The sequence below is a fragment of the Haliotis asinina genome, chromosome 9 (genome assembly GCF_037392515.1).
Source record: "Haliotis asinina isolate JCU_RB_2024 chromosome 9, JCU_Hal_asi_v2, whole genome shotgun sequence".
NCBI lineage: Eukaryota > Metazoa > Mollusca > Gastropoda > Lepetellida > Haliotidae > Haliotis > Haliotis asinina.
In genome coordinates, this window is record NC_090288.1 from 46,130,899 (window position 1) to 46,145,931 (window position 15,033).

A 15,033-nucleotide genomic window follows, 5' to 3' on the forward strand; every position below is an offset into this window, starting at 1 on the left:
CCTGGTCTTCGGTGTGACGAGCGAACGCTTTAACCATTAGGCTGCTCTCACCGCACCCTGCATCAGGGGTCTACAGACTGAGTAAGATCATAATTGACAGTCTTTTTGTTAAATAACATGTTATAGTATTTCGTGACATGACAGAGTTTAAGTGACGCTCAGGGTTGTCTTGTCGAGTCACGCGATAAACAGGTCGTGTAACAGCTACGTAGTAATATATCCTGTGTTCAAAATTACTGTTCATCCCAGTGAGGGCTTACACATTGTACCCGTGAAACCAAATCGCCAACGTGACAAGCTTGAGCGATCACATGCATAAAATTGAATACTCCCGAGAGAGATACATTACGCATTTATCGCGCGTACCTGTCACTTGACGACCACGGGTGGGACGTCAACAGTGAAAATCTGTGACTTGATTGTGTGGACAATATTGATAGCCTATCATGGTTAAAAATGCAATGGTATTGTTTTTGCACATAACGAGGGGAATATTGAGGAGTATGTAATTGTAGCTACATCTGGGGCAAGAGAATGATACACACACAATGATATACATAATCGTTTTGACATTCCAGACGTTCGTAGGCTTCAGGCGGAAGTAAAATTCAATTCATTTTCCTGCCTGAGGACTGGTCTAGATGAAAACGATCTGCGAGACCTTCTGATTTGAAAAAGCTAGATTTAAGAAGTGTTTCTTTTATATTTTTACATTGCTGGCACTGTAGACTCGTTCGTTTCGGGTACTCTATTTCTTTGTTCGAATCTCTGTTCGTTCCGTTTACATTTCTAAATTTGCAAGCACCATAGTCTTGCTCCTTGAGGTGACCGGGATAGCCTAGTGGTTAAAGGATTCGCTTGTTAGTCCGAAGACCCGGGTTCTAGTTTCCACATGGGTTACTGGTGTCCAGTGCTGTGGTGTTACAGGAATGTTGCTGAAAGCGGTGTAGAACTAAACTCGCTCACTTGATCGTGGGTTTCACCCAAATGGTACAAATCGTCGATAATACACCCCATCGGGTTTGACATGGCTTCACTCATTGTGAGGAGAATCGAACTCGTGAATGCTTTAACCAGTTATCGTCATCAACATCAACGTCCCTCCAACGTCTGTCCAACGTCAGAAAGTCTCAGACACTCTTATTCAGAATTGAGATGTTGAGTTCTCGGGAGGTTTAATTACCTGGCATGAACTTGAGCTCACCTTGGTATTTTCTGAACTTGTTTCCTGGCTGCAGAACGACCAAGAGTAGTGTGAAGAACACGTCTAGCCAAATATTAGCCCAGACATGATTCAGCGCGGTAAGATTAATTTTATATGAGGTGGAAATAGCCAACACGACACGCGACCAATTTCTGCATCCCGTCGAATCGTTCGAGTTAATAAATAACATTAATCAGGAAATCTGTAGAACTTACGTTGCCTGAATCGAATCAGTACCACCAGAGCATTACGCTCTGCAGGTGCATGTTATTTGTAGATGTTGCGAAACAAGGGGATGTTTATGTTGCTGCAGACACACGCACGTGTACACATCACATCGTTGGTATCTTAATCCTCATCCGTTTGCCTCTGGACCCACTCTGTGTCAATGCCTGACTGAGGAATTCAACGCAGTTTTTATCTGCACTAACTGCATCTACATACTGAGCTAGTGCTTGAAGGGATGTACAAAAATACTGAGATTGGTACTGTTTTGTGTTGCGTATGTAGAATGACTCTCAGCTGGGGATCAGATGAACATCACATCAGCTTACTATAGGATACGCTTGAGATTCTTAAGTTCAGTTTGGTTCGCGCCGGTGCATTACAGACCAAACGCCTACACTCAAGCAACATCGAGCTGCTTCCGTATGTTTGAAGGTTTGACCTGACGGAGCTACAGCCAACTATAACAAGTTCTATCTACTGCATACAATCTGTCTAAATAACAGCTCACAGTGGAGTCAGCAAGTGTTGGTTTAATTTTGATACGGCTAACTCAGTAATGTCACTGGGATTTAGATTATCGAGTTTGGACCAGACAAAGCGCTGAACTCATGAGCGACGATTGTGTTACGATGATACGCATTCTGTCAATTAAAGTTGGTGGTAGGGTAGTCTAGTAGGTTTAAGGCGTTCGCGGGTTCGATTACCCACAAGGGTACAAATTGTGAGTCCGTTTCAGGTGCCCCCTCCCGTGATATTGCTGGAATGTTGCTAATAGCTGCTAAAACCATACCTACTCACTCACTCACTCACTCGCTGTAGGTTTAAGTCCCCTAACCTTGTCACTTGATCCTCATGATCCTACATGGGCTATATGGCATTTTACTGTCTGTTTACTAACTAGAGCGCAGTTCTGATAGGCTATAATCAGTACAATGAGACGAACAGCATGGCTTACACAAAGGGCGAATTAGTCACAGAGTGTTTGCTTAGGATATGGATATACTTGTGACTAGTTCTACGCTTTGGTCGTCTGATTTGAACGTCATCACGCCCCGCATACTCGTCGACTGAAGAGGTACATTGATGTACACATTTTATTTATAGGCTATTATAATGAATTTTAGACATCGTCGCTAAATGTTTTTAACCTGATCCTATATTTTCGATGCTCTCTTAGCCCTAAGACAGTCGTAAGGTATAACACATACGACTATCTTAGACTAAAGAGAGCTTTGTCTAGGCCCTTGGCAGTGTGGTAGCCTAGTGGTTAAATTATGCTCTCTTCACGCTGAACGGGTTCGATTCCCCACATGCTTGGATGCGATATGTGAAGCTCTTTTCTGGTGTCCCCCTCCGTGATATTGCTGGAATGTCGCTAAAAGTGGTCAAACCTAAACTTACTAACTCACTATGATGTTAACGAACGCAGCTGGTACATATTTGAAATACTGCAATATGTTTTGTCCAGTACTATTCAAAAGTTCTTAGTCGGTGTGTCCATGATTATGTAATATTGTGTCACTACATGCTTCTACACACCTGCCAAGACACATTGTGTCGTTGTGATAAGTGGTCCACTTAAACGCGAGAAGGCTTAACCCATTTACAATAAACAGTAATAAAATCACGTTACTGTTGTCCCGCCAACGTAAATATTTAGTCCAGCGTCATAATGGGTCGAACCAGTTTTCATTCATACCGGTTGCCCAAAATACTTGTTTTTAAGGTGCGGCTTGTTGAACAGCTGGCATAAATACAATATTGCACCACAAGCACAATCTGTTTGTAACACCCACGTTATAGAATCTAGCTTCATTTAGGGTTTTAGTATTGCAGGGAGGGCGATGTTGTGGTGAAAATATGATGGTTTAGACTATGAGATGGGACTACGCCATGTTAACTGCAGGGGATTGTGTATTGTGGACACCGTGCTGGGTGTTTGGGTGCGGTAGTCTATGTTTGAAGACTGCACGTACTTGACTTGTGATTTCCATTGTAGTGACGATGATATCATAGCCACGCTGTATTAGTTATATGCGTCAGTCGCTGGATGTAAGGGATTTAACGTACTGGGACCACTTGCCCTAAGCGATCTTAGCGCTAACTCTAGACTTGCACAAGTCTTGAAGGTAATGACTAATAGTTTAATGGATAACTTCTAAATCATTCTAAACAACAGACTTGCGTTCTGTCAGCTTATCTAGATTTGTCTCTTTAAAGGATAGAATGACTAAGCATCCATGCAAGGCTTCCCTAACTCCTTCACTCTAATATATCCTTAAGATGGTCGTAGGGTTAAGGTCGTAAGGTCGATAAATCATTGGATCAACCTCACTAGAAGTCATCGATTGTATGATATCTCCTGTAGAACCGAGTTTGGGATGATAAATAACAAACCCTACATCGGTACAGTATGTGAAACCCATTTCTGTTTACGATATTGCCAAATGTTGCGCAAAACATTACTCACGACTAATGATTACGATATATCATCGGTAAGAAAAACTTGGACAATTCATGCGAAACTGCAGTGACTGCGCTACGCACAACGCAACCCTGTCCACAGTCTTCAAAACAATGAAATCGATTTCAGCCTTTGTGCGTGTCTCAACTTCACACGACTTACCACTTTGGAGGGGGATGCATCAATAGCTCAATACGTAGTGAAATGTTCCGACCCTGAGACATGACTCGGCACCCAGGCATCGGAGTTGGGATTGCAAATCTCTGTTTGTCTTTGATGTATTGATGAAGGTCCAGGGGCTTTAGGAACGGTGATTTCTAATAGCACAGACAGCCTGATTGGGACCTAGTCCGGAAGATATTATAAGGCATTAGACACTAACGAGACGAAGCCGGATCTGGTGTTTAAATTACGAGCAATGATAACACTTTGTGCTGTAAAACAAATATGTTGGAACCTTTTTAAAATTCATCTCGGAAGAAACAAATTTGCTGTTTAGTCAGGAAAATTAGAAACGCTGAATAATCAGCATTCATGCTCCACACCTGTCTGTTAAGCTCATTTAGTGTAGTGTCGGGTGATATTTGTTAATGGAGTGGTACGTGCGGTATATCATTGTTCGTTTCCTGCATGTGAAGACCTGTAAAGATACCGGTTAGAGTTGATCTTTAGTAACCCATCCTTGTCGTAAGAGGTGACTATCGGGATCTGGAGGTGAGAGTCGTTGACTTGGTTGACACCGTATGCCAACTGCTTATAACGATGCTCATGATGTTGATCTCTTGACTGACTGGTCCAGATTTGATTATGTACAGACCACCGACAGACAGACAGACAGCTTGGGTATTGATGAGTGCGGTGTAAAACTAAACTCACTCGCCCTTGAAATCGCTAGTAGGGTGGGGAGTTTGAATAGTCCAGTAGCCAGGATCTCTCGTGGCAGCTCGCCCTTCTCAAGGTGCCTGCCAAAATCTGAGAACAGGTCTCCAGCAACCCTTACTTGCCATAAAGGCGACTATGCTTGTCGTGAGAGACGACTAACGGGGTAGGCTGTTTGACACATGTCATCGGTTCCCAGTTGCGAAGATCGATGCTCATACTGTTGATTACTGGAGTGTCTGGGCTATTTACACACTCAGCAATATTCTGGTTATATGGCGGAGGTCTGTAAATAATCGTGTCTGGACCAGACAATCCAGTGATCAGCAACATGAGCATCGGTTTACGTAATTGGGTACGATGACACATGTCAACGAACTCGACTGGACATGCCAGACTCGCTGTCGTGGTTGCTGTCGTCGTATCCCGTCTTATCGATGCTCGTGCTGTTGATGAGTGGATTGACTGGTCTAAACACGAGTATTCACAGACCTCCGCCATATAGCTGAAATATTGCTGAATGCTGCACGCAGTCCTCTCGCACGAGGCAAGCTCGTTTCTTTATACCGCGACACTGTTTCATTATAAGGCATCCGTATATTCGATTTTAGCTTCTTCTATCAGTTGCGACTCGATCACAACCGAAAATGTGAAACATCGAAATGGAAGTGGGCTTTTCACAGTTTCAACGGAAACCAAGGTGGAATGTTTTTCTAAGATTCAATAACAAACAGACGCTGAGGTACATTGTATTGTAAACGTTAGCATATCGACAGTTTGTGAAATAATAGCCGGTACTTTGAAAATGGTTTCCTTGACACTATGTTTAAACGTCAATTGCAATAGCATTCACCGACATTTTCATTTTATGCTTTAATCGTAACCTGTCTAGATTCTTGTAGGGTTGATTTGAGCAACACATACTTGTTGAAAGAGGCAACAAACAGGATCGGGAGGTCAGGCTCGACAGACCCCATTATTTATATATCGCCGACAAACAGCTACCGGTAGAATGTTGTTGAGTGCGGCATAAAAACAAACAACACCACAAACCTGAATGGTTTACATTTTAACTTACGATTATTTAAACCTCAGTGAAACAAAATTCATATTGACGTATCGACAGGTGCGCTAATTTAATTTCCTCACACACATATTTATTTACTAATTTCTGCATTTGATCGAAATATAAAAAATCCAGCCATAAAATGAACGTCGGGCACATACTGATGAAAATACAGTTGCAATTGGATATAGTAATATGATTTAATGTATGTTCTACACTATACAATACGTGCAGCTGTGACGTATTGAGTTTACGCCGGATAAGAGTAACAGCCTGTTTGTACATCCTATTGAACCGGGACCGTCCATACAGTTTTATCACCCAGTGCGTAGTCTCATCCTCTAAGCCTGGTACCACGATGGTAGGTGCAACTGGGCTGTTCGGTGTGTGATCACGGAAGCTGCACTGCAAAAAGGATGTTTTCTGTGAGTCAATTTTTCTTTCGAGCCTGATACTTGTGGGCGATGGGGAAATATTGATTGCAACTTGTGCAAATCTTGATTAGATCAGTGAATCGTAAATCTGCATTATGCATATAGTGGTAGTGTGATATCTTACGTGAGTTTATGCATGTACGTGACTGCTTCAGCGCGCGACATACTGTTTTGATTATTTTCTTTCATAGGTAGATAAGTATTGTGTTTTGTTATCTGGGTCACTGTATGACGCTGTATGCGATTAAAATGCACTGTACACTGTTTCGCCATACAATGCAATATACAATATTTCCGATGAATTTCTCATTTGTAAATAAAACAACAACCGAATAATCGTGTCTTGTAATATATTTCTCATTTTTTTTGTGAAAACAGAAGAAAAATGTTTAGATGATATACAGTATAAGTAGCACGTTTCTCATTTGTTTAAAAACAAATCAGATATTGCATTGTCGAGTACTGATAATTATGTCTCATTAGGAAGGAGGGACTATATTGCATGTTCAAATAATATGCCCGGTCTCTGCATCCTACGGCTTGTGATATTTTAATCAGGAACATGCAGTTTGTGGCGTGGCGTAGCATTGCGTGATGTGGTATGGTGTGCTGTGGTATGGTGTGCTGTGATGTGGTGTGATGTGATATGGTGTGCTGTCATATGGTGAGATGTGGCGTGGTGTAATGTGATGTGGTGTGCTGTGCTGTGGTATGGTGAGATGTGATATGGTGTGCTGTGATATGGTGAGATGTGATGTGGTGTAATGTGATATAATGTGCTGTGATGTGGTGTGCTGTGATATGATGAGATGTGATGTGGTGTAATGTGATATGGTGTACTGTGACATGGTGTGATGTGATCTGGTGAGATGTGATGTGGTGTGATGAGATATGGTGGGGTGTGATATATGGTGTGGTGTGATGTGGTGTGCTGCGATATGATGTGGTGCCATATGGTGTGATATGGTGTGATGTGATGTGGTGTGCTGCGATATGGTGTGGTGTGATGTGATATGGTATGATGTGATACTAGCCTTCTTAGTTTGTGAAACGGCTCACACCATGTTCCACTACCTCGCTACAGTTTTTCAAACGTTATCGCTGTTGTTTGTTGGTGTTACCCTTCAGGCAGCACAACTCAGAGTGAGTGCCTGGACGAGTGAGCTGAGTGAGTGAGTGAGTGAGTTAGTCAGTGAGTGATTCAGTCAGTGAGTGAGTGAGTGAGTCAGTCAGTCAGTGAACGAGAATGATCACTGCGCCGTGTCAGCATCGTGTGAGAATAATGCCTGAACTGACATGGATCCCAGACAAGATTAGCACCTTTGATGAAATCCACAAACTGGTGCAAATTCCAATCCTTCGGTCATCGGATCCTGGCACTAGAGGCTCCGCACAACACCATTTCGTCCACAATACTGATGGTTTCTTTGAATGTCCTTTTGTGTTAGTCGGCGGCTGAATATGTATACAGTACACTTTTCTCTAGTCAATCTTACATTTTCAAGAAAACAATCTGAAACAATGACCTTCAGTATAGCAACGTAAAGTCTAATATTGGCGAGGCTACATTACAGTTTCATATCTTCGGGATGGGGAAAAACGTAGTCCTAATTTGTAGTATATATATATATATATATATATATAACACCACGCGTCCACTATATATATATTACAGTTTCATATATTCGGGATGGGGAAAAACGTAGTCCTAATTTGTAGTATATATATATATATATATCCACGCGTCCACAATTTTCAAATGGTGTCTAACGTTGAAGTACATGGTGATATATATAAAGCATGTTTCTTTTGAGCCACGCGTCCTCATTTTTCAAATGGTGTCTAACGTTGAAGTACATGGTGACCACTTAACTGTACAGAGTTCATGAATAGGTAATTGCCGAGGGAATCCTATCACTATATATAATTGATCATATGTCACCAGCGAAAAGGTGAGTAATTCAGATACTCATAAAATAACGGAGAATGTAACATGTTGGACTGACATGAATACACGATCTGAAATCATCATACAGTATATTATTTCAGTTAGGTCGCAAAAACCCTGTGTAAATACTGGAACGCAAATAGCAAAACTCAACAGAAAATTGCGTTTTAGTCTCTTAATTTTAGTTGACTCGGTTATACAAGCTACGCCTATACATATATTTGGAAATATACTGTTTAAGGTTCAATATATGTAAGTCAGGTAACTAATCTTTTTGACGCAGTACCGTTTTGATAAAAAGAAATCTGAAATCATTAGTGAATGAAATCTGAAGAGTTTGTGATAGAAACTTGGTAGTCCTGTCGTTCTTTGTTTGGAGATCAACATCTGTGAAACGATTACTGAGAGCAACATCGATTTCAGAACCGTATGTTGAGTGCTTGCAAGTATTTTGCTGATTCTTGAATGTATTTACAAATATATCTCGTCGGGCGGTGTCGTTCGCGTGAATTGTGTATCAGTCTTACGGCGGCCGGCATGGTAGTTTTTTTTGTTTGTTACATACCATTGTCAGTCTTTCTGACTTGGTTGACACATTTCATCGTATCCCAATTACGTAGATCGAGAGTCATCACTGAATTGCCTGGTCCTTTCTCGCTTATTTATAGGCAGCCGACATACTGGCTTGACAGTATCAGGAAACCATGCACTGTACATATGTAAATTGCGCGAGTATCACTCGATACATTGTGCAACGAAGTTGTGTGATGTTTTACAGCTTTAAAATAAAGTCAGATGAATGTTGAAGGTCTTCATAATGAAGTTTCCAATAGAATGATTATAGATCAGGAAACCATTCGATTGCTTTAAACTGCATAGATAATTTCACCCCTGGATCCAATATTGTGAGTGTCCTGCAACAGGTGGCCATGATGCTATGTTGATTTTGGAGGCGGTCGGGTAGCCTAGTGATTAAAGCATTGGCTCGTCATAGGCCCGGGTTCTATTTCCACATGGGTACATTATATGAAGCCCATTTATGGTGTTCCCTGCTGCGATATTGCTGGAATATTGCTAGAAGCGGCATAAAACAATACTCACTCACTCAATCACTTTTGATGGAAATATGCAACTACGCTTAAGCTGAAGATGTACCCAAGTAAGATTGGAGATTCAGAAAATGTTGAAAATATACAGTTGCTTCAATTCGGAGTTAGGCGTTACAGCAAGGGTTGGTGAGTGAGATTGGTTTTACGCCGTTTTGAACAATATTCCAGCCATACCACGGCTGTGGTCACAGGAAATGGTCTTCACACGTTCCACCCATGTGGGGAATCGAGGCCGGATTTTAACGCGAACGCTTTAACCACTTGGCTACATCTCTGCCCCACGGTGACTTGGGGACATATCAAGCAATGTTTAATTTCACCTGTGTTGTGTGTGGTTTCAGGGCTCGGCGGAAGACTTTGACACCTACGGCCGAGTGGTGACAGAGGGAGAGGCTGAACACAGCTATGTCCAGGACGCCCAAGTCGGCCTCTCGCACGTTCTGGATGAGCTGAAAGCCTTTCAGAAACGTATGTACATAACATTCTGTATTGTAGTATTCATTAGACTGAGGGTTTATAAGAAAATATATCAATACTGAACAGCAAAAGAAAAGCATCTCTGCTTTTGTGTCAAGTTTTTGAAAAGAAGACATACATGAACAATTACTTTTATGAGATTTCATTTTTTCGAAATTTGCGTTTGTTCTGCTGTTCAGTTTATCTGGTTTAAGTGAGTGGTTGAGTGGTTGTATGCCGCGTTTATCAGTGTTCCAGCTAAATGAGCTTACATGGGAATCGAACCCGGACTTTGTCGTGACGAGTGAACGCTTTCTCTACATGGTTACCATGCCGCCATTTTGGTATAATTCTATCTACGCATGTGCAGGCTCAAGTAGAATTCAAAAGGAACCCAGAAAATTAAGGCAAATTAGACATTCCCAATTTCGTAATATTTTCTGTCGTCTGAGAGACGGACTGTGACATCTGTGTTCGTATGTTAAGCCGGACGGAAACGTGTGAGCTGGAACAGGATTTCCGTTGTATAAGGAAAGCCCGACAATATACACGTTATAAAAATTATATATGAAAGAAGGAAATGACTATAGACATGATTGTCTGTAGGTCATAGAGATAAAGCTAGGCTATTTCTGCCAGTGGTTTAGTAACGAAAATAGCGAAAATAAATCCAAACTTAACGGAAATAGCGAAAATAAATAAATAAAAAATAAATTAATTAAAAAACACACAAAAAATATATAAAAATAAGTAAATATAATGAATTCCTGAAAATGACGTTCGGTTGTGACCTTTTGGTGTTTTTGTGATATTGATATTCCGGGATATCACTTCACCAGCCAACGACCGTTAGGACGTACCTCAGTTTTATGCAAGAAATTGTGCGATTTACTAACAGCTCTCAGCCTCTCCACTCGGGGCCATATCGACCGCTACTGTCAAGATTGCGACTCTCGCATCATAACGTCACAGGCAAGAGGTCATGCCTGACGTCACATGTATGCGTGATTTCGTCTTCTGTGACGTCATGGTATTGTTGTCACTGTGGAACGAAGACATTGCACGAAGAATCTCCGGTACCGACATGTGGCATGTGTTTCTTAGTTGGTCCACACCACCGTGCTCGCAGACATTCCGTACGTGTAAGTACAATTCAGGGGCAGGAACACCAGCGTGCGAAATAGCCTCTGGCCCGATAGCCTATGGCTATCGAAATTCCAGTCGGGCCAGTAAATCTCCCCAGACACTGGCCCGGGTCATTTTGGAGATATATTGACTGTTAAGTTATAATACACTTTTATATCATGAAAGATTGTGGTTTGGTGAACGTGTTCATGATATTAGCAGCTCAAAGATGAAACCTGTGTCTACATTCAAATGACAGACTAGTGAAATATGTTGTGAGCTAGAAAATTTTACGATGGCTAGTTCCACTGGCTTGCAAAATTTGGAAACTATTTTGCACACTGTCTGTAACCACTAACGAGAACATTAGAAGCTGTATTGAAATTAATCACGTTCCACTTCAAATTTTTGAGTAACATGTTGTTCCATATCCGCTATAACCCATGAAGGCCTGAGGTACAACTGGTATTCAGCAACCTATGCTTGTGGTAACAGGCGACTGACGGTAACGGGCTCGTTGGCATGGTTGGCAAATGTCATCGATTACCAAATGCGAAGATCGATGCTCGTGCTCACGTTGATCACCGGATTATCTGGACCAGACTCGATTATACGTACAGTGCAGCCATACAGATGGAAGGAAAAGGAAAACAAACTCCGAACAAAATAAACAAACAGAAAACAACAACCGATAGCAGTTTATGTATTCTGAACAGATTCTGGCAAGACGATGTAATTTCTTTTTCTGAAGAAAAAAAAATACTGATTTTACTGATGTTATCACAACATTCACTTTTGTTGAATATTAGAAATTGCTTCCAGTTATTTATTTGTTCATACATTTGTTGAATGTATCAGTGATGGTGAATTGTCAAGCTGAGCTGCCTTTTTAAACCGTAACAATCTCTAAGGGAGATATAACTCTATTTATCGTTTGCAATGTATCAATTCCCGGAAATGCGTCATGATGTACATAGCAGTCAGGTCTCTGTTACGGATCCCTGACTGTTTCTTTCTGAAACTTGTCACACGGTTTGATCGATGGTGAAGTTATATATTTGGAAACCGGATATATCTTTTATGTGCGTGCGTGTGTGCGTGCGTGCGTGCGTGCGCGTATGTAACGCGATACGCAAGTTTCTAGCTAAATAACGAGAGTCGGTAGTAATCTAAAATGAGGGTACTGCTCCTTTCCGGCGCACATCTAAAAAGCCGTTTATCTGTAAGACGAAATTAGCTGGAGTATTGCCGAGTGCGGCGTTAAACAACAATCAGTGGATGAAACATATCCCATGGTAAAATGGCTCCTACTTGGATTTGGAGCTGGAAAAGGCTGCTCATAATTAATAGAGTAATTTCCTTTTGGTGAACTGAACATATCCACTGACATGAAATCAGTGGCATTGCGCATAAGTACTTAGTGGTATGGGTTAAACTTAGTGGTATGGGTTAAAAGTACCCATTTCGGATGACCCCCGCCGTGACTGCTTGAATACAGATAAAGTCGGTGTAAAGCCCATTTTTTACATTAACTCATCTGAACGCTGAATTTACATTTATACTTGGTAACGCTTCTGGTGTTGTAGGAGTGCATTTGTGACCAACTGATGTTATTCCGGGAGAAGTCGAATATGTTCTTGAAGGTTACGGAAACGGACGAATGGTTGGGTGGCGTTGGAACAACTTAGTTTTTAGAATTTTTCTGAATATTCTTTGCATCAAACAATCAATCCCTTTGTATGTTTTCAGGTATTGAACATTCGATCCTGCACACGGAGAAAGGCGCCTTTATCTTGGCTGGCATCTTGTGTTCAATCGCCATGGTGGTGTTAGTAGGTGGGGCCCTCTACTGCCACTGGTTTGGTAACTATGTGCCAAAATACATCCGGGTGTCGCGAAAAGATGGAAAGGAAATTACGATGGAAGAGGAAAAGGAAGAAGTGAATGGACACGTGAAAAGCGAATGATTTATCAGTGTAGCAAATTATCAAAAAGAGAAAATGTGATAGTTTCTCAAATTAATTCGCATCAAGAATCCACATGTTTTGTAGAGCGCGTGTTGAATTTTGAGTGAAAGTGGCATAGATTTATATATATTTGTTTTGTTGTTGTGAAAACTAGTGTTGACTATATTCATCTATTTTGATAGTGTGCAAAGTCCATGTACTTTTTGTGCCTTGAAACGAACTGACATACCTGATCTCACGTATTGTGTGTAGATTATGCGTCACGTTGATTTTTTCAGTTAGAGCTATGCATTGTATTCCTCGAAATATGCCATTTGAATGTGAACCGTATAGATTGTATGTGATGGATGAAACCGTTGCTTCAAGCCTTACATATCTGAAGGTACCGATGCAGGTTTAACAAATGCGAAAACGTTATGAAGTATTCCAGTTAATGACAGAAAAGGCTGTTAATTCATTTGTATAAACCTTTGTATAACCCTACTACCCATGCACTTTTAAAATTCACACGTTGAAATAACGAAACCTATGTCATCATCATTTTTCACCATCTGTTTTCTCGTTAATTATTACTGTTTTCGTTGTGACTAAACCGCATAGTTGAGGTAAAAACATAGAAAAATGTCATCATCGTATACCATAGACTTTGGGATTCGTGTCTGATGTTCTTGGGGTATCAGTATGCATCAATATTGACACCCTCCCTTTTACATATAGTATATTCATATGTATAGCGGTGTACCTTGACATTTGTCAATGAACAAATCATTCATAACGTGCTAAATGTCCAGCGAAAATGTGATAGCATGTGTCAAAAATAGATGTTCAGGCAAAATCTACGGCTGTTTCAAATAACATCTCGTCGATGTTAAACACGAAAGTTTTGTACCTTTCTACAGATTGGCTTTCTCTTGATGAAGTATGCAATGTTTTCAGTGTCTTTATAACGGATGAAGACGTCATGTAACATACGGGTAATTACACTCATAATTAATCTGAATTTCTTGTGATAAGTTGTTGTGAAAACATTTCCGCATAAAAGTACACATCCTGCCTCGTAGATTTCATATAGCATCAGTATTCATAAAACATATATATATGTGACATATATTGCACATAGATATTTTGGTAATTAAACATAACTAGACAAATATTAGAGGTTGCCAGGGACGGATTAGGTGACGTCACAAGTCAATAGAAATCGAAAATCATTAACGATTCTTGTTGAAAACAATCTTTACATTTTTGTCGTACACGTAAATGCATATGTAACAACTCTAATTATCTGTAGCCAGAGATTATTTGACATTAGTCTTTAAAAACTTTAGGGCTGCCTAACGATAAATATAGTAGAGATCGATAATCGGGAACTAAATATCGATTGATCGCCGATAAATATCGGAGAAGTGACTCTAAAACAACTTTTCTTCTATCACGAAAGTTAGTGTTCTCTCTCTCTCTCTCTCCTCTCTCTCTCGATACATATATATATCCTATCGACGATCTTTCCAATTATCGATCACTTTTCCAGCTCTACAAAGCTGACTTAGAATGTTTATAAGCTTATTTGAAGCGAAAAAACTATACTATAATACTATTGCCCGGTTTGTGATTCACGTTGACATTTTTGGTTGCCATGGCGCCAGGATTGAACCATTGAAGTCAGTATTCGGTGTTAATTGCCAGTTGTTAACTGAAGATATTCCGTATCCCAGATAGTTAGGACTTCTGCTGCACTATGTGTGAAGAGTGTAGTCCTTCATTATTTATTGATATACACCCTGTTTTATTTTCTATGAAAAGTTTCTTTGTTTGTAAATAGAAGGAGTTTTATACTATTTTATTGAAATAAATGAGTTATCTTTTATACTAGCCAGTGTGGATTGCTATTTTTGGGTTGTTTGTTGTTTGACGCCACACGCTGCAACATTTCAGCTTTATGGAGGAGTACTGTATATGATACAGTCTTCACCAAACAATCCAGTGATCAACAGAATGAGCATCGATCTGCACAATTTTGATACGATGACATGGGTCACCCACAGCAGCGATCCTGACCACCCGATCCAGTTATTGAACTCTTACGACAGACATGGGTTTGCTGAAGATAAATTCTAACTGAGATCAAGTCTGTGTAAGGGTGAGTGAGTTTA

At 40.6% G+C, this 15,033-nt stretch overlaps 1 protein-coding gene across 3 annotated transcripts in view; it reads left to right on the top strand.

Annotated features, from left to right (window-relative positions):
* LOC137296708 (uncharacterized) overlaps positions 1–14,752 on the top strand; it is a 30,176-nt gene extending 15,424 nt beyond the window's left edge. For 2 of the 3 annotated variants that reach the window (XM_067828536.1, XM_067828538.1), the window contains exons 2-3: positions 9,674–9,800; positions 12,663–14,752. In XM_067828536.1, coding sequence (XP_067684637.1) covers positions 9,674–9,800; positions 12,663–12,880 — 345 coding nt within the window. In that variant the 3' untranslated portion in view covers positions 12,881–14,752. Of the gene's footprint in view, positions 1–6,114; positions 6,267–9,673; positions 9,801–12,662 lie in introns of those variants that run through there. The other variant, XM_067828537.1, reaches the window with a different exon arrangement.
* Positions 14,753–15,033: the final 281 nt, after the last annotated feature.